Here is a 20,699-nt window from a genome sequence, read left to right as displayed (position 1 = left end):
TATTAAAACGACGGGACTGCCGGGAAATATGAAAAAACCGGTACTGTCCAATTCAAACAGTATGTATAGTCAACAAATAAAAATTATTTGTTCGCAAATAATTTTTAATCAGTTCAAGCTTGGAAAAACTGTTTTCCGCGCTTGCTACGCTAGCAGGAATTGTTAGCTTAGCGACGGCACCTACCGCCATATGGCTGAAGAACGCCCTTATTAAGCCGTGCCGTTAGGCAGGCTGTCTCTTTGCAACACCCTGTCGACAGTACTACCAGTTTTGTTTTTTTATTCGAGAGGTTTTGCAAATATTCAGCTACGTCCAAATCAGTAGAGATTCAGTATTCGACACGCCAAAGCAGAACGCATCCAAAAGTTTTCGTCCTTCGAAGCTTTCCTTATCTTGCATAGCCACATAAAGAAGCTCACTATGTGTTTAAGTGTAAGATGAATTTTGATAATTCATCCTACACTTTTGCATTTGGTGTTGATCTGCGTTATTTTATTTTATATTTTATGTTTTACCATAAAAGCGAGTTCCCACTTGTTTTATACTTTGTCCATCCTTGCCTTGAGACGTTCTAAGTTCTATTCTAAGGAATTTTTTAAACCATTTCTTTTCCGAGTTAGTCAATCCCTAGCAAGCGCCGGCGGTTTTTTCTCTGGTAAGCTGAAGAAAATCGACCGTAGAACCCACACTATTTCAGACAATTTGTTGCGTTTGGGCACACGAGTACTTCTTTGGTTACCGTTAAAAATTAGTGGTAGTCTTGGGCCCCTTATCTGTGATTGGCTAGCGGTAAAGATTGAGTGCCCATCAGTCTTCAATAGTTAAAGATGCTGGAACAGCCTCGCCTGCTCCATTTGGAATAAAAGGTAGTATTGGATTTTTTTAATGTAACTTTACATAAAATGCACGTTTCAATAATAAATTTTATTATTATTATTATTATTATTATTATTTTAACGGTGTCTCCATGGAGTCAAAAGACTCATCGCGGGAGACCCGACATTGACACACTAACCATTATTTACACAATACCTGTCATACCTCTTCTTAAATTCATTCACAGTTAAAGCATTCACAACCAGTTCTGGCAAAGCATTCCACCCATTCACAACCCTCCAAGTAAAAAATCTAGTCCTAACACCCTTGTTAACCACACTCTTACACAATCTCCAGGGATGGCCCCTCGTTCTCTCACATCCTGTATTGGTCTTAAGAATATCATCAGTATCAATCCTGTAAAATCCCTTTAACAATTTAAATACCTCTATCATATCTCCTCTCCTACGTCTATCAGCTAGTTTTTGGAGCCCACAGATCATCAATCTATCCTCATAGGGAACATCCCACAGACCTGCAACAATCTTTGTAACCCGCCTCTGAATCCTCTCTACCACTTCCGCCTCACCAAGAAATCCTGGCGACCAGATCTGTGCACAATAGTCCAAGTGCGGCCTTATTAATGCCTTATAGAGTGGAATAATAACTTCCCTATCCCTGCTTGTTAGTGTGTTCCTCAACAACCATGTAATTTGATGTGATGTTTTGGCAATCTTAGCAATATGCCCTTTAAACTTAAGTTCTCTGTCCACAATAACTCCCAAGTCTCTTGTCTCATCAACTTCCTGCAGTTCAGTTCCGTTAATATAGTAAACAGCATGCGATGTCATCCTCCCGAAGTGCATCACCTTACACTTAGCCACGTTGAACTGACAGCCATTTACCTCAGTCCATAGCGTCAGCCTATTTAAGTCATCCTGTAAAATATCCACATCATTTGAATTGATTATCGCTCTTCCCAATTTTGCATCATCAGCAAACAAGTGGATATTTCCATTCAAGGTATTTCCAATATCATTGATGTACAAATTAAACAATAGAGGACCAAATTTTGGTGATTTTAATTACCAAAACTATGGTCAGTTCTTCTTAAAGTATATGTAGAAAATTATGGTGTCTAATGAGAGACTAAGGAGCGTCAATTGTTATAGGGAAAGATAATTTGTGATCGCATTTTAGAGCGATCACAAATCGAAAAGTGTAAGATGAATTTTGATAATTCATCCTACACTTTTGCATGCATTCCTCCAACCCCTTGTGCATGTAATAATTAAGACAATTGGAAGGATGAAGGTACAATGCAACTTTTGACCTCAATTCGATTCCCATCATGTTGGGACGAGAGAAATCTTTATAAGGGCTTTGTCAATTGAAGCGAATTAGCCGATCGCATACGGAGTTAGCAGGGTTTCTCTTCTCGGAAACTCTGGTTTTTTTATCATACAGGCAAATTGACCTAGAGAACACTCATGAACTGAGTGTTCTCTAGGCAAGATATTTTTTGAGGACGAGCGATAGAAGGCATTGTTAACAATAGTAGGGCCGTGTATTTGGAGGATTAAGTAAGAGGGGGGGATGAGTTGTAGTCAGGGCCACCTTGTGGGGGTATGCAGGTTGTGCCCACAGAAAGGCGCTTGACCAGGAAGGACGCCATTTAAAGACGATAATAATAGTAAATTTTTATACAATGCTCTTGTTCATGAGAGCCTCCGTATATTAGTCCATATAGACGAAGCCCTTTGGTAGGAAAGATCTTGGTTTGATTTCCGTCAGTGACGTGAGGAATCGACGAAAAGTGAGTTCGCCGGTCTCACACGAAGTTGGAAGTTTTCTCAGGCGATAACGCGGTTTTTCCCCATAACAGGCAAACTGGTCCCATGACCACACATGGATTACAGTCATGAGTACGTCCCTACCTTGTCGTATGATTTTATAGTTGGTAATGCTTAGTTTACTGGTTTGTCGAAGTTTGATTTCCTGGAAATTACATTGGATGATATTAATATTTATTGTAATGGGTGGAATGATTGTTCATTTATCAACTCAGACATCATTTCCAAATCAAGAGTCACGTCGGCTCCCCGTACCCGGTAGCATAGTTATAATCACTGAAATTTATCTCCATGATGGGAAAAAATGCTGCTGTCGTTAGATTATCCAGAGGGAACCACGAGGATATTCTTTCTCCACGTCTTATCTGAACTGGCACCTTCCAAAATGGATGTAAGATGTGCTTTTCAAGAGGCTATTCCTGATAGCTTAACAGGGGATAGACTTAGATAAATCTAGTCACTATCTATTTGCTAAAATTCCGCAACGCATGGTTGAAACTTACACTCTCCATTGTAAACAAAATCTACAGAACCCTAACACAACAATCCAACCATACCACCGCACTGAATAAACCTATATTATCCCCAAACACCATTTCACTGGGACTTCCCATATCGCATTAGAGTCACTAAACCCGAAGCTGATATTCACTACAGAATGGGTTGCAATGCACTTCCCACTCTTGTTATATTACACAAATTCAACGCGAATTTTTTGGATAAATGTCTCTTCTGCTATTAAGCCAAACAATCTGGAATATCTACTTAGAATCCCCGTTAATAGCCAATTAATTCGTTTGTGTAGGGGAAACGGCGGCCTTGTCCTACCATTTGTCTCCATCCAGAGGAATATAACCTTTGTGTGTGTGTGTGTGTGTGTGTGTGTGTGTGTGTGTGTGTGTGTGTGTGTGTGTGTGTGTGTGTGTGTGTGTGTGTGTGTGTGTGTGTGTGTGTGTGTGTGTGTGTGTGTGTGTGTGTGTGTGTGTGTGTGTGTGTGTGTGTGTGTGACGCACTGACAAAATACCATTTGATCATCAACTACTGCTTAATCACTGCGTAAGCAGTAATATACAGTATTTTTGTCTTCAACACAAAAGCAGTATCACAACACTTTCATTAACAAAGACAGACGACCACTGTTTTGCAGCCATTAAACAAAGGAGGAGAAGTCTCCTACATGAGCATCACCACCATTCACCATAGGCATAACAACATCCGAGATCTTTTCCTTTCACCAAGATTGAAATCAACGGTTGCCACTCTGGCTGAACAGGGAGACTGTATCACAAACCCCATTTCAACTTAGAAGTAACATCACTGCCCCTTCCCCCTTGGTCCAAAAAAAGGAAGATATTTTTCCCCCTATTTAATGGAGCAATATGAATAGATCATGTAACTATTACTTTCATGTAATTTGCAATATTATTTTATTACTTACTGTTCTCTTCCTTCGGGGACGGGTTGTGTCGATCATGTTTCCACAACAACCTTCAGGAATCTCGGTTCCTTCGGGGACGGGTTGTGTCGATCATGTTTCCACAACAACCTTCAGGAATCTCGGTTCCTTGCGTGGCTGGTGAGCTGTCTATATGTTTGTAATCCAGAGTTGACCTTTATTGTTGTTATCCATTCAGTTCTTGGTCTGTCTTATTTTTCCTTTTTTCTTTTATTCTTGCATACAGAACAAAGTTGGGTAGTCTTTTTGATGGCATTCTCTCGACATGTCCGTATCACTGAAGTTGTCTTCTTTTGATCTTTTCGAATAATGAGTCTGTATATTTTAGGTATTGTCTTACAGTTTCATTTCTGTGCATTTTTTTTTCTGAGACATTTCATTTCGAAAGCCTCCAGTTTTCGTATCTCTGTCTTCTTGAGTGTCCAAGTTTCTGAAGCATATAGCACAGTAGGTATTATATGTGCATTGTATAATTTTATTTTTAGAGGTTTGGAGATTTTATTATTTTTTCAGATTTTACCTAGCTTATTAAATGATGACCATGAAGTCGATATTCTATGTTTAATAGTGGTCGTGTTACCTAGGTGTTCTGTTATTACTGTTTCTAAATAGTTGAATTGTTTTACCCGTTCAATTGTTGATCCATTCAAGGAGAAGTTTAGTTTTTCTACATTTTTTTCAATTATCAAGATTTTTGTTTTGTCTGTATTTATGGTCATTCTGTATTCTTTAGCCGAATTGTTTAGTTTGGTTATTAGGTTGACCATTTTTTCTTTTGTGTCGGCTATCATTACAATGTTATCTATGTATTTTATGTTATTAAGGTTATAACCATTTAGGTTGATCCCTTTTTCTCATTCCAAGGCTCGGTTAACCATATCCTCTAGGTAGATGTTAAAAAGGTATGGGGATATGGGACATCCTTGGGCTGTTCTTATAGTACTGAATTTAATTATTGCTTCTGTGAGACAATAATATTTTTCAAGGTGAGAAATTTTCTGTGAGAAATTTTCTATTTTTCTAGGGTATCTTCATTGATTTGTTTCTGTTTTAATATTTTTAATAAGGTTAATCTGTTTACTGAGTCGAATGCTTGTTTAAAATCTATAAAACAGTAATAGATATTTTTGTTATGTTCCCAATATAATTCTTATAGTGTTTGTATTATGAAGATCTGATGTAATGTGGAGCGATTCTTTCTGAAGCCTGCCTGTTCTTCACTAAGAATGATCTCATATGTGTACTTTATTCTGCTCTGTAAGACTCTTATAAATATCTTCTAAGCATGACTAGTAATGTGATTGGTCTGTAGTTTTTACAATTTTTCTTACAATTTTTTACAATTATATTATTTTATAGAAACTGCTATTCTTATGAAACTTGTAACATTACATTATTTAATGATGAATGAGATGATAACTCTCTGCTGAATGCAGATAAATACATTTTAAAAAATTGTATCAAAAAAAAAATCAGCTAACGCCTTTTTTTATTCCCGTATACGGGAGTAGGCGAGGCTATTTAGCCCTATCTAACTTTTGGAGACTGAGTGGACAGTTCAATCTCCACTGGTACCCAATCAGAGACAGATGGCCCCAAAAAATTTTATTATTATTATTATTATTATTATTATTATTATTATTATTATTATATTCACATAATTGATACACACTCAAAACAAGATATCATATAAATAAAAATTTGACTAGTGATTCAGAACAATTCAGAATCTACCCAAGAATCTAAGAATAGTCCGTCAGGTAGCGACGTAAAATATGGACTGTTCCAAGTAATGCCGTTTTTCGTAGGTCATATGGGGTCACTTCATTGATCTTTAATTGCTGTAAATAGTTGGACAGCTTCTTTGAAGTTGCACCAAATGCACCGATAACTATTGGAATGACTTTGGTGTGTTTAAGCCACAGTCGGCCAACTTCGATTGCCAGATCTCGATATTTAGTAATTTTTTCCAGTTCTTTGTTGTTGATGTTGTTATCACTGGGTAATGCAATATCGATAATCCAAACCTGTCGATGTTCGAAAATTGTGATGTCAGGTCTATTGTGTTCCAAATGCCGATCAGTTTGTATTATAATGTCCCAGAGAATTTTTGCTGTTTCGTTTTCCAATACAGTCTCTATTTTATGCTGCCACCAGTTATCAGAAGTAGGAAAACCATATTTTTTGCATGCATGCCAATGAACTATTTTGACCACTCGATTATGGCGGTATTTATAGTCAGTTTGTGCTATTTTGCTGCAGGCACTGATTACATGTTCTACATTCTCGTCTTTCTGATCGCATAATCTGCAATTGCTTTTATTATTGATGTTGAACAGGCATTACAAACTAATGCAATCAAAAAAATTTTTTTTTGATTGCATTAGTTTGTAATGCCTGTTCTTGAGCTGCTAGAATAAATCCTTCTGTTTCTTTTTTAATGTGTCGGTGTTGTAGTCATTGCCTTGTAGTCTTGTTCAAGTCAATTTTGTTCTCAGTATCTCGAAGAAATTGGCCATGCAAGGGTTTATTATTCCAGCGCATATATCGGATATTTTGTTGTTCCTTTTTGTAATCGGATTTGTTTCATGTTGCTTTTAGAAGGCCCTCTTGTGTAATTGCTTGAAGCATTGGCTAAGAGCTATTGTCGATGTAATTTCTTAAACCAATTTCTTCTTCTTCCACAGTCTGTCTCACTTGCAGCAGACCCCGTCCACCTATTTTCCTCGGTAGGTACAACCGGTCAACATCACTTCGTGGATGTAATGCATGATGCATAGTCAATACTTTTCTAGTTTTGGGGTCTAGTTTGTCCAAGTCTTCTTTTGTCCAATTTATTATGCCAGCTGTGTATCGGATCACTGGTATATAATTGTGTTTAATCCATTTAGTTTTGTTTTCATAATATTTCTAACTCTTTTGGTGTAATCTGCTGCTGCCTGTTGTTTAATTTTCAACTGGAGAATCAGTGACTTCTAATATTTCTAGGTATTTATAGTGTTCGTCAGCTGAAATTGCTTTTATATATTTCTCTTGATTACAATTAAAATTACTAGTGTCATCAATTTTTCCTCGTTTAATAGATAAAATTGCGCATTTATCTAAACCAAATTCCGTTTTGATGTCCTGACTGAAACTATATACGAACTATGTTCAATAAAGAATCTATTTGCTGGGCAGATTTTCCATATAGTTTCAAGTCATCCATATACAACAGATGGGAAATTTTAATATTACATTTAGGAATTTCATAGCCAAGTTTTGTTTTCTTCACAATCATAGACAAAGGTATCAAAGAAACGTTGATCAGCAGTGGTTACAACGAATCACCTTGGAAAATTCCGCTTTAAAAAAAAAAAAAAAAAAAGCTAACGCCTATTTGTTCCCATAAGGGAGTAGGCGTGGCCGTTTACCCTATCTAACGTTAAATTCCGCGTTTAATGCTGATATCTCCAAATCGTTCATAATTCACTATTAATGTTGTTTTCCATGATTTCATAGCAGTAGCCAGAAACGAACATATGTTTTTGCTAATTCCAAATATATTTAGTGATTTTAGGATCCAGGAGTGTGGGAGGGAATCGAATGGTTTCTAGAAATCTATCCATGCCATGTTTAAATTAGTTTTTCGTCTTTTTGAGTTTCTGAGAATTGTATTAATAAGGATCTGGGCTTTTGTTCCTCTAGATTTTTGAAAATTGCATTTTTGTTCAATTGGATAAATCTGATTATCCGATAAGTAACGGTTTATGGAATTTGCTAGGATTGCAGTGAACAGCTTAAGCATAGTTGGTAGGAATGTTATTGGACGATAGTTACTTGGGTCTGCATCCTTTTCCTTATCTTTCATGAAGAGAAAAGTGCGCCCAGATATCATCCAGTCTTCCACTGAGCCAGACTGCAACAAATAATTAAATTGTTCTGCCATTCGATCATGTAGACTGGTTACATGTTTTAACGAAAATCCATGTAGTTCGTCTTTGCCAGGTGCACTCCAGTTTTTTTTTTTTTCTAGCTTGAGAACTAACCATTTCTTTAGTGATAATGACATTTTACATTTGTTTTTGTTTCATTTCTGATTCTATTTCCTTAATCCATGAAGCATCTTTATTGTGTTCAATAGGATTATCCCAGATTGACTTCCAAAATTTGAATGTTTCTTCTTTTCCGGGTGAATGATGGTTTGCATTTGTATTTCTCTGGAAAGACTTGAAGAACTGACGTTGGTTCTGTTGAAATTTCATATTTTGTACATATTGGTTTATTCTTGCTTCATATCTTTTAATTTTTTGTGCAGTCGCTGTAATTCTTTGTTTTAGCTCTTCGGTAAGTTCAGCAATTGTTTTGTTGGCCAAATTATATGTGTTAATCAGTTTGCTTTTGATATTATTATTTTTCAACCGTCCTTCTTTAAAACTCTTTAAGTTGCTTAGATCAGCTGGAACCCTGTTAACCTTTCGTTCTAACCGGATTTTCCATGGTGCAGATTGTTTCATCCTCGGCTTATGCGCTTTCAGTTTGCAACCAAGCTTCACTGAAATGATATAGGCTGTGCTGTATAGGAGCTGATTTGTTTCCTTTATGCTGTTGGTTGTGATGGTTTCAATTACAGCATTTGCGTCTAAGAGGAGCTGTTTTAGCTTAGATTGTTGTAAGCTTTTAATGGTGGTAGTCTTATACGGTCATTTATGGAGTCCATATGTTCCAATATCCCTGACTTCATTTTACACTGCCCTTCTGTCAAAATCAGGCCTTCTGCCTCTTTCTTGATGCTGCCTTGCTGAAGCCATTGCCAAGTTAAACAGTTGTCAATTTTCCCTTTAATATTCTTCAAATATTAATCATTGCGTGCATTATTTTTCCAACCTTCTGATCTCCTTGCCATTTCTTTCCCCTTCTACTGCTTTCTTGAATCTACCAAATTCACAACTTTTTTTTTGTAATAACATCTTTCTTGATGCTACATTGCTGAAGCCATTGCCAATTTAAACAGTTCTCAATTTTTCCCTTTAATATTCTTCAAATATTGATCATTGACAGGGCCGCCCCTAGGAATTTTGCGCCCTGTGCAGTAGCATATTTTGCCACCCCTTCTCCCTTATTTTTCATATAGTTTATGCCAACTTTGCCGCCCAAAAAAACTTGCCGCCCCGTTCAAATGCACGTCTTGCACAGTGGGTAGAGTCGGCCCTGATCATCGAGTGCGTTTTTTTATCCAACCTTCTGAACTCCTTGCCATTTCTTTCCCCTTGTACTGCTTTCTTGAATCTACTACATTCTCAACTTTTTTTTGTAACCTTCAATTAACATCTTTTCCCTGCTTTCCTTCATGTAATCATTCAACGATCGTTTTTTCTTCTACTATTTGCTTCACTTGAAAAAGGAGACATCCTCCACTTTGCTGTAGTCGGAAAGAGTATCGTAGCTTCTTCAATGGTTCATATAAACAATTGTGCATTACCAAATAGTTGTACCGTAGCAGTCATAATATGCAAAATAGCAGATCATTACCGCCGCAGCTCTTTATTATTATTATTATTATTATTATTATTATTATTATTATTATTATTATTACGGGCAACTCCAGAGAGTCCTTAGACTCATCGAGGGAGGCCCCAAATCATACTCATCACAACTATTTGACATTCATATAAGATCTATCATACCTTGCCTTAAATTCATTCACTGTCACAGCATCCACCACAGACTCTGGCAGCCCATTCCACTCAATCACCACTATAAAAGTAAAGAACCCAGCTCTAACACCCTTACTAACCACACTTTTGCCCAGTTTCCATGGATGTCTCCTAGTCCTCCCACCACCAGCCCTGTTCTCAAAAATATCTTCTGAATAAATCTTATAGAAACCCTTCAGTAATTTGAAGGTCTCAATCATATCTCCCCTCCTCCGCCTATCAACCAATTTTTGCAACCCACAAATCCTCAACCTGTTCTCATACGGTTCATTCCACAGGCCTGCTATCATCTTGTTCACTCGCCTCTGGATCCTCTCAACCTCCTTCCCATCAAGAAGAAACCTAGATGACCAAATCTGGGCACAGCAGTCGAGATGGGATCTTATCAAGGCTCGATACATAGGAACAATAACCTGTTTGTCTCTGCTTGTCAACGTTCTTCAGCAACCAATTGATTTGATGAGCTGATTTGGCCACTTTTGCAATGTGTCCCCCCCCTACACTCCAACTCCTTATCCAACAACACTCCTAAATCTCGTGCCTCATCAATTTCCTGGAGTACAGTTCCACCAATGTAGTAAACTGCTGCTATTCTTTTAACCCCAAAATGTATAACCTTACATTTTGCCACATTAAATTGACATCCATTCTCCTTAGCCTGGACCTCCAATCTATCCAAATCATCCTACGAATTTTTGACATCATCTGCATTCGCTATTGCCATCTGCACTCTCCATCAACCACCCTCCTATCCATCTCACCAACCCTATATCCATCCCCATATGCTGCAATTTACTGATTAGAATTCCATGTGGTGTCCTGTCAAAGGGCTTAGCAAGGTCCAGTAGAATCACTGTAAACCCATTACCCTTATCCAGTTCAGCCGTCACTGTGTTATAATACGTGAGCAAGTAACAAAGGTATGACCTACCCTTCACAAAACCAAGCTATCCCCGATACAGTATCCCATTTTCATCTATCCAATCTTGTATTTTTCTCTTGACTATTTTCTCTAAGACCTTGATAATGATTCCTGTTATGCTGATTGGCCGGTAATTTTCAACAGCAGCCTTGGAACCACCTTTGTGCAGTGGAAGTATTTTCCCCCTCTTTCCACCCCCTTCGGACTGACCCAGACCCGAGGCTCAAATTAAACAAAATGGTCAAGGGCACTGACAATTCTTTAGCCGCTTCACGTACGAAAAGAGTGGTATACCATCCAATCCCACAGATTGTATAGACATTAAGGTTCTGTAATAGACTATTTACCTCTACGTCATTCATCTCAATTCCAGTATAAGCTGTTGGTTCTTCCATTCCTGCAATGTCGCCACCTGGATGATATACTCTTGCAAAGTGCTCGCTCAGTAATTCCACTATATCGACTGATTCGGTTACCTCCCTACCCTCAGCATTTTTTAAAATCATTCTGCCATGAACATTTTTCCTATTACATGCAATATATTGAAAAAACTGTTTGGGATTCTCTTTAGCCTGCATGACTAATTTTCTTTCGTAGTCCACTTTTGCTTTTCTTACCACCCTTATTACCATCCTGGCCTGAGCTTGATACTGTTCCTGCATCTGCTGGTCACTTTTCTCCTTAAATTCCCTCCACAATTGTTTCTTTTTTTGCAGCTCAAGCTTAATAGTGTTATTCATCCATTTACTCCCTACTTAATTTTTTATTCGGACTTTTGGTATACAGTCAACCATTGCTTCCTGCAAACAGTTCTTAACCACCTCCCATGCACTATCAACATCCAGCCCTTGCAGTTTTACATGCCATGGCACTGTGCCAAGCATACTCCTAAGCTTGTCATACTTACCAGCCGGTAATTCCACATGTACCCTGTCCTAATTGTAAATTCCACTCCTTTAGCCATCTCCTTCATATACCTTATGATCACTCTCACCAATTGGCGGCAAAATGGTCATGTTCGTCACCGCCTCATTCTCAGATGCAATTACTAGGTCAAGCACTCTCTGCCCTCCTAGTATTTTCCATTACATGCTGTCGCAGATAGTTGTCCCTTAATAACCACATAAAATCTAATGCCTTCCTCACATGTGCCCTCTCCTCTTTCCTGTCAATGTTACCATAATTGAAATCACCCATAATAATTAACCTCCTTTCACTCATTTCTTCTATTTGCCTATGCTTACTATCCCCACCATCTATTCCATCACCTGGTCTATAGCAGCACCCAATTGTATATTTTGTTCTGCTAGACTCTATCTCACACCAAATCGTCTCAAATGTGCTCTTTTCTATATCCTGCAGTTCAACATCTATACTCATTGGCTGCAACTCATCAGCTATAATCAATAACACTCATCCCCCTTTTTATTCTCCCTGTCATTCCTGAACACACTATACCCGTCGTATTCAATCCCAATAGCTTTATCATCTTCTGTCAGCCATGTTTCACTAATACCAACAACCTGTGGCCTGGAAGTGCCGACCAAGGCCAAAAACTCTTCTTTCTTGTTCCTAATACTCCTGGCATTAGCGAACATAAATTGCAGAAGCCCATTAGTCCCATTCCTACTTTGATGCCTTATACTAACTGTCCCATTCTGATCTGTTGTCCTTCGTACTCGCTCGATCATATTATACTCATTCATACATACAATTGCCTCCCTAGAGTCTGCATATCTACTCCCCCCCCCTTAATTAATCTAGTTTCCCGGAGTCTGTGCATCCACTTCCACTTCATCAACACTTTTTCAAGCCTCTGTACACCAAATCCATTCAAATATAACCCATTCATTTTATATAAATCCTTTCGCCCATCGAACTCACTCCACACATCCACAAATTCCACACCACTCTTCATGAATAACCCACACATAAAGTCATTGGCAATTATGGCCCTCCTTCTAAACACTTCACTGTCATACTGCGGAAAAATACTCACCATCCTAACTTTCTCACTCTTCTCTTTTGCTACCTCAAGTAATTCCCTCGCATCCTATATTATTTCCATTTTGTCTTCTTTCAAATCAATTGTTCCTGCCACGATTATCATCTCTTTCACCTTCTGTTTTTGCACTCAAATAGATTCGCTGACCTCCTTTATGTTTGCACCCGGCTGGTACGAATTCGTCAAACTCTCAACTATCACACCTCTTAATAGCGAATCTCCATACAGCACTCGCTCCTTCATTTTATTTACGTTTAAGAATATTCTATTATTTTTCATAACAGACTTTCGCCGTTTATTAGTTAGTACGTTCAGCACACATTTTTCCATATGCTCCAGTTGTCGCTTTGCTCTGTGTATCGCTCCGCTCAACCGAACGATTTCACTGCTTGCATCTATCTCACCATTTTCATTATCAATTAAATCATCCATTCGTTCTATATTTCTACCTTCATTTACACTTTCAACCGCGCTCTCACACCTATTTAGTACTACCTCGCAATTCCTTATCGCATCGCTAATTTCTATATTCTGACTATCTTTAATGATATCACTCTCGCGACCCGAAAGACGCTTGAGATCCTCATTCTCCTTACACTTTCTGCACATATTAGCTCCACTATCACCATCTAACCAGACTCCCACCTATCTTCTCAAAACATACATCTCACAGACAGCACATTGCAGAAACTATTTTATATCAAAACTCTTAAACAAACCTGGCGACCTGGTCGTCATTTTTTTATCGGTGCCATATCTTATCTTAAAAATAATAATTAAAATAACATAGAAAACACACAAAAATCGCACAGACACCAAGAAACAAAAAGCAAACAATACTACGTAAAATTCTAGTAAAATTGCCAATGATAACATAAAATACTACTAACCTTTTCAGGAGCTCTCGACAAGCCGACGATCATTGCTAAAAATTTATTACATACTTAACCTGGACACTAAGATAATAACTTTGCATTCTAATATCATCACATTATTCTTATTACGTGGCACTTCGAAGTAGTCCAGGGGCTCTTCGAGGGAGGGCACTCTACTCTACAACTCTCAACTCCACTCCACCAATTAATCCACTATCTACACGTAACGCCACTGCCATCATCAGCAGCAGCAGAGGCAGCATACTGCCATCTATTGGCTACAGTGCCGTCGCCAGATTAGATCGCGCCTGAGGCAAATAATTAAATATCACTCCTGATGGATTATAAGACAAAAATATAAGAAAATCTCCAATTGCTATTTTGTTTTTATTACAAGAGAAACCTTAAATGCAAAACGATTACATAATAATATTAATTATATGTTTGCTCCACGGGGATATCTCACAATCAAACTGTTTATAAGCTCTTCGAAATTTAAATTATAAGCTATGTCTGCCTGTATCGATATAGTTGCTAGACCAACCAATCTTTCTTGGGTCACTGCTGTTCGCAAATAATGTTTAATCCGTTTAAGCTTGGAAAAACTTCTTTCCGCACTTGCTACGCTAACAGCAATTGTTAGCGTAGCAAGTGCGACGGCGTCTCCCACAATATGGCTGAACGACCGCCGTTATGAAGCCGTGCCGTGAGGCAGGCTGCCTCTATCCTACACCCTGTCGACGGTACTGACTGGCTACCAATACTACTACTATTATATTTTTTTTGTAAATTGCGGGTATTTTCATAGCCGATTTGTCTGCATGTGAGATGAAAAACCTGAGTTTCTGAGAGAAAAGAAAATCTGCTGACCCCGTATGAGATTGGCTAACTCACCTTCATTTGAAGAAAAAGGTTGGTTGATTGGTAGCGCCTCTGCTACTAATGACTCAGTTAAGTAAGTTTGAGCGCGGTTAGTAGTTGGAAGGAGACCAATCGTTCGATGCTGTTGGCACACTCTCCCTCGATGAGTCTTTGGACTCCCTGGAGGCGTCAAATAATAATAATAATAAAGATTTCTTTCATCAAGACGAGAATCGAATTTAGGCTTTTCCAATTGCAGGATGCCATATACTGTCATTCTTCAAACTGCATACGGTGGCGCTGACAATACATTCTCAACTGTTAACTGTTTCCAAAGATTAGCTTCAAGTAGTCAGTGTATTAACCTGTTGCTATTGAAAAGGGAAATGTTAACGATTTCTTGTAAATTTTCAACTTATTTAAATGAAATAATAAATATTGCTAATTCCGTTTTACCTAATTATTATTATTATTATTATTATTATTATTATTTATTTATTTTTTTTTTTTTTTTGTCTTGTCTGGTTGATAAGTTCTTAGCTCTCAGGCCAGTATAGAATATTTCAGGATCTCATTTAGAGATTTTAAAGAGAAGAATATTATTCGTTAGAGGGTGTAAGGAACATCTATTTGTCATCATGGCTGTCATTGGTACGCGTGAGAAACTTTTGCAACTTGTTGATGACATTGAGCTTATAGCAAAGTGAGTACTTTTGTAATTAATGATTGATGCAATTAGCCTTCGCTTAGTGTTAACATTTCGAATTGTTTAGAGATTTACATAATTTGCACTTAGGTTATATCCGAAAAGAGTTATGTATCCGGCACCATGGTTATGTTTCATGTTAATGTGTTCTATCGTTTTTAAGATAAGAAATCCAAATTACTATCGTAATAGCTTGTTATTTAGATGACTGGTAATTTGTCCACCATACTGGCCGTCGTTGCAACAGTCTTCCCTAACTATAAACTGTTATTGGCCATATAAGAATCTCTAAGTTGACTGTTGATTTTGCGTCCATAGCAACGGATTTGTTTGAGGCTAGTATGTTATATCTGTTACTTGGCTGTTTTCTGACCGGTTCGAAGGAGGTTAAACTCTATCACCACTACATGAGACCAACAGACGCACTTAGTTGATAAAGTATTATAATGGCTTCTTGCATCCTAGAATAGATTCGAAACAGGTTTTCTAATCGAAGCGTAAATGCTAAGACTGCATTCCACAGCTCGCTAATAGATGACATAATCACCAGTGAAGAAAAATGTTGATGCCTTTAAAATTTGCTTAAATGAAAACAAATGCAAACCTAGGTGTATTCAACGGTTGGGAATAGATATTATTGTCACAGGTTTTCTGTGGGAAAAAAAGAAAAGAAAACAATTTTTGATATCCAAAATTTTATTATTATTATTATTATTACATGACACCTCCAAGGACTCAGCTCTCTGCCTCCACCACTCAATCCACCAACTACAATGAACCACAACTACCATCGTCATCTACACCAATGCCATCTACTACCCACCACAACTAGTATTTTCACAGACAATCACAAACATCCATGCCCATGACAAGATTCAAACCTTCAGCCTTTTGGCTGGAGAGTGGATACACTAACAACTTGGCCAATCAAGACAAGTGTTATCAGAAATGGAGAGGACTGTAACAGACTGACCTAACATTTTTTGGTTTATATAAGTTTGAACTCTAGATCTTAATGAAATTTAGTATTGAAATATCTGATTAAGAGAACCCTCTTTTGAAATATATCATTTGAAGTAAGCAGTTTATATATTATTACCACAGACCTTCAGAGAGTGAGGAACTTGAGGAAGGCCACATTACCTGCACCAGTAATGCCTGTTCCAAAATTCATTCACACTACCCTGCAATCACAATTCCAAATGCAATCTATTCCAATCGTGCACCACTCTGAGAGAAAAATTTAGCTCTCGCTCTCTTCTTCACTACATTTATTCTCAACTTCTACGGATTCCTTCTTTTCCTTTCCCCACCCTCCATAAAATGAAAAATTCCATCTACTGATATCCTGTATGATCTTTTAGAAGTTTGTGAACCTTAGTCTTACAGTTCCTCCTCCCTCCTCTTGTTTGCTAGTGGCTGCAGTCCACAAATTCTCATTTTGTCTTTATAATATTCTTCCACAGTCCCCCATATTAATTTTATCACTCTCTTTGGCACTCTCTGCACTGTATCAAAATCAGCATGGAGCCCATGAAACAGAACCTGCATCCAGTACTTCAAGTGAAATCTTATCAGTGCCTTGTAAAGAGGCCAAAAATGATTTCTTTATCTTTTCATGCCAAGGTTTGTTTCAGCATTGCAATTTTGCTATGTAACCCTTGAACTTCATCTTCCTATTTACAAAAACTCATAAAATCCCTGACATAATCAGTTTCTTCTAGCATAATCCCACTAATAATAATAATAATAATTATAATATTATAATATGGGCACAGTCAAAGTAATACCCAGATCATAGCATTGATACTGACATCTCATCATTCCCTGTTGCTGAAGTCTTATTCAATTTAATGAGTTAGAACATAAGACATAATAACTAGTTAATCATAATATGGATTTTACTTATGTAAATTTTTTATTGGCACAGAATTTTCACCCTAGAATTAAAGGCATCTTCAGAACAAAATATAGAACTGGTTGCTGCTATAGGCAAGGGGGGGGGGTGAAAGGATGATGGAAGATATGCATTAGCAGGTTAATACAATGAGTGTAAGACTAGTAATTATTATGGGGGAATTCATCTTCAACATATAGTTTAGAAGGAGGAAATGGAATTTATACACATACTGTACACCCACAGATGCGAGACCATTCAACACTTCTGCGCATGTCAGAAGGAGAATCCATTCCGATATTAGGGTAATCAATGCATTTTGTGAGACGAGTGTTTATTATTATACGTTAGAAAATTAGCTTTTCATTGATGAAAATTCTAGTTCTTAAAGTGGTAACTATTTTGCTTGTACAACAGTTGGAAAATATACGTATAAAGCACATGATTTTACTTGTTGGTGACTAATTCATACATCCTTTATTTCTTTCTCCCCTTTGGCATGAATTGACTATTCTTGGCAATCTGCCAAAGTCAGTTCTATGAAGTGTGGGCATACAATACGGAGATAATTACTTTAAGCAGAATGTAACAGAGGGGACCGTGGGTATAAGAGTGTTGGATCTTGTTGTTATTATTATTATAAGATCCCATGGAGTCAGACTCATATAGGAGATTGCTTTGTCATACGCAGTTCATAATACCACACCTTAAACACATTCAAATTCTCTGTAGACACCACACTCTCAAGCAAGGCATTCCTATCATTCACAACTCTGCATGCAAAACACCTGCTTCTCATTCCCTTGTTCACATCCTCCTCATACAGCTTCCAGGGATGACCTCTTGTTCTCCCCTGATCTCTCACCATTTTATGAAAAACTCTTCAGCATTAATCTTATAACAACCCCTTACCAACTTGTATGGTCTATCCTATCACCCCCCCCTCTTCCTCCTATCCAGTAGATCTTATAACAACCCCTTACCAACTTGTATGTCTCTATCATATCATCCCTCTTCCTCCTATCCACTAGACTCTATAAATTGCATCTTCTCAACCTTTTTTTCTCATATTCACCATTCCAGAGATCAGAAACTACCTTAGTCACCTCTGGACCCTTTTTAATATCTCTTTGTCCTTTTGAAAACCAGATGGCCAAATCTGTGCACAGTAGTCCATGTGTGGCCTAATCAGAGCCTTATACAATAGAACAAGAATCTCCTTACTTCTACAAATCAGTATCCTCTGTATCATTCCCTGAATTCGTTATGTTGTTTTCACAATTTTAGCAATGTGTCCTCTAAATTTTAGATCTTTATCTCCCCCCCCCCAAGATCTCTTATTTCCTCCACCTCCAACAATATATCCCCACCAAGTGTAAATTCTACATCTCACCTTGAACAACATTTTCCAATTTTTCCCAAAAGCAAAATACACATTCAATAAAATGCACCGTTACCTTCACATCATGTACATCCTTTATTGTGAATAATCACCATGATAAAGGTGCTTGGAGAAATTGTTATTCAGAGAAAGAGTGAAGGTGTACATTTCAGAGAAGCTAGATTATGTGTTATGGTTGTAGGAAGATGTGGGCATGTGCATTAAATTAGGAGGTTGAAATTTCGAGTGTAATGACAGAGAAAGTGTCAGAAAATGGTAGCATCTTGGCCAGAATTGGGGAATACTTTTGTCAAGAAGAAAAAGTGAAAATTATGGAAGTATGGTTGGGGTGTGGGAGGGGGGTAACCAAAAAATCAACTCCACTTTTCTGTTTGATGGCCATGTTTTGAGAGTTATCAGTCATTTGGTCAGCTATGACATGTATACATTAAAGCCAAAATGAGGAGTTCTTGCAATGGTAAATGTGGAAATGAAAAATATTGACATTATTGCGATCTGGCTGACAGCAAAGGATATCGTTGCAGGAAGAGAATGTGATAGGTTCAGTGTATTCAGGAAAGATAGGCAGGATTGGGGGGGGGGAGTATTATTGATTGCAGAGGAATTAATCCATCTAGATTAGAGGCGTCTCTTGATGGCATGAATATTTTGAGCATTCTGTTCAAGGTTGTTTGATGTGAGATGGAGATTAACAGGAAGAAATACACAGTTGGATGCTGTTACAAACTAATATCATTCACAGTGGATGGACTGTGAAACAGCATAGATAGACAGATATTTGATGGAAGGGATATGTCAGAGAGACTAGTTAGATTCATTTGGCACTTATATGTATATTTAAGTTGCTAATAAAATTTGAAAAAGATGCTACAGCCAAAATTGTCATTATAACTAAGTTCTTTCTGGTTTAAAAAAAATGGTGCAAACAATAAAAATTAAGAACGAACATTGTGATTGAAAGAGAAAAACATTATTAGAGTTTGTGGGCTCTAACAGTGCTTTTTCCTTGAAATTATTAAATTAACAATGATAAATTAATTCACATATTAAATTAGTGATGATAATTTTACTTTTATTTAACTTTATTTTATTAATTTAGTTTTTTTTTAATTTATTTTTATTTTTAAGAGAACTGTTTGAAAATTTGATTGCACCAAAAAATCAGAAACTTTCAGCAACTGAGCAGTCACAGTTAGCAGAACTTTTAGTTGCAAAAGACCAGGAATTGAAAGCAACTCTAAGAGTTGGTGAGTTATTTTTCATTTTCTTTCATTAGAAAACCTTTTTGTCTCCTTCCTCTGATTCTTAAAATTGTTTGCATTGTTTTCATTTTTTGCATCATTGTCATATTTATATGCATATTAATCCAGATAAGTGACTCACCTTATACACTCATTATGGGGTTTTAATGGAATAAATACAGCACATATGAATAATTAAACAACACATTTAATCATTCCTATATTTCATATCAGTCACTAAGAGTCAGGGAAGCAATATTAAAATTGCAAAATCACACAAATTTGCCAAACATTAAGTGGAAAAGATTAGACTAAAAGCCTAAAGTCCTATGAGGATCTTAGCTGTTTTGGGTGGGTGGGGGGGCTAAGAATTAGTTTCCCAGAGTTGCCTAAAAATTTCAGTTTAATACTACCGTATTTATTAAGATTAGGTCTGTTTTTTAATTCTGCTGCTGATTCTAAAAAAAAAGTCTTTCAAATCTGTATTTTTTGTAGTGATGCATAGTACGTTTTTTCATTTGGTTCTGTGCAAAGTATCCAAGACATGATAGCAAACCCTGACTGACCATATTTATCGTGACAGATGCAACTTTTGCAACTAATATTTTTTATGTTCTTCTAGGTGGATGTTAGCAGCTATTCCAGTTTGAATGAATCTTATTATGACCATAATAAGATAAGTTTCAGGAACAAGGAACTTTGTAAACACCTGGAACTGATAGAGGAGGTTCCTTGTTCCTGTAACATTCTTATGGTCAAACTGGGAGATCAGCTAACATCAGTCTAGAACAGTGATCTTCAATGCATCGCCCTCCGGCCATTTTGAAAAAATAACTACCCAACATTAAAACGCAATTAAATAAAAAATAATTTCAATGAAGCCCGCAGGCCACTAAGCCATACTGCGGTAGTTAAAATTGTAAGATGCTTTCCAGATTCACAAGGAATGCTGTGCATTTGATACTTTA

At 37.3% G+C, this 20,699-nt stretch overlaps 1 protein-coding gene across 1 annotated transcript in view; it reads left to right on the top strand.

Moving 5' to 3' along the window:
* Positions 1–14,864: 14,864 nt before the first annotated feature.
* MED4 (mediator complex subunit 4) overlaps positions 14,865–20,699 on the top strand; it is a 94,845-nt gene continuing 89,010 nt past the window's right edge. The window contains exons 1-2 of the mRNA XM_090411110.1: positions 14,865–15,188; positions 19,619–19,737. Coding sequence (XP_090267236.1) covers positions 15,124–15,188; positions 19,619–19,737 — 184 coding nt within the window. The 5' untranslated portion in view covers positions 14,865–15,123. The remainder of the gene's footprint in view (positions 15,189–19,618; positions 19,738–20,699) is intronic.

This window comes from Typopeltis vanoorti, chromosome 21, assembly GCF_054136105.1.
Source record: "Typopeltis vanoorti isolate ZY-2024b chromosome 21, IOZ_Tvanoo_1.0, whole genome shotgun sequence".
In the NCBI taxonomy this organism is placed as follows: domain Eukaryota; kingdom Metazoa; phylum Arthropoda; class Arachnida; order Uropygi; family Thelyphonidae; genus Typopeltis; species Typopeltis vanoorti.
This window is presented reverse-complemented; position numbering and strand designations above follow the sequence as displayed.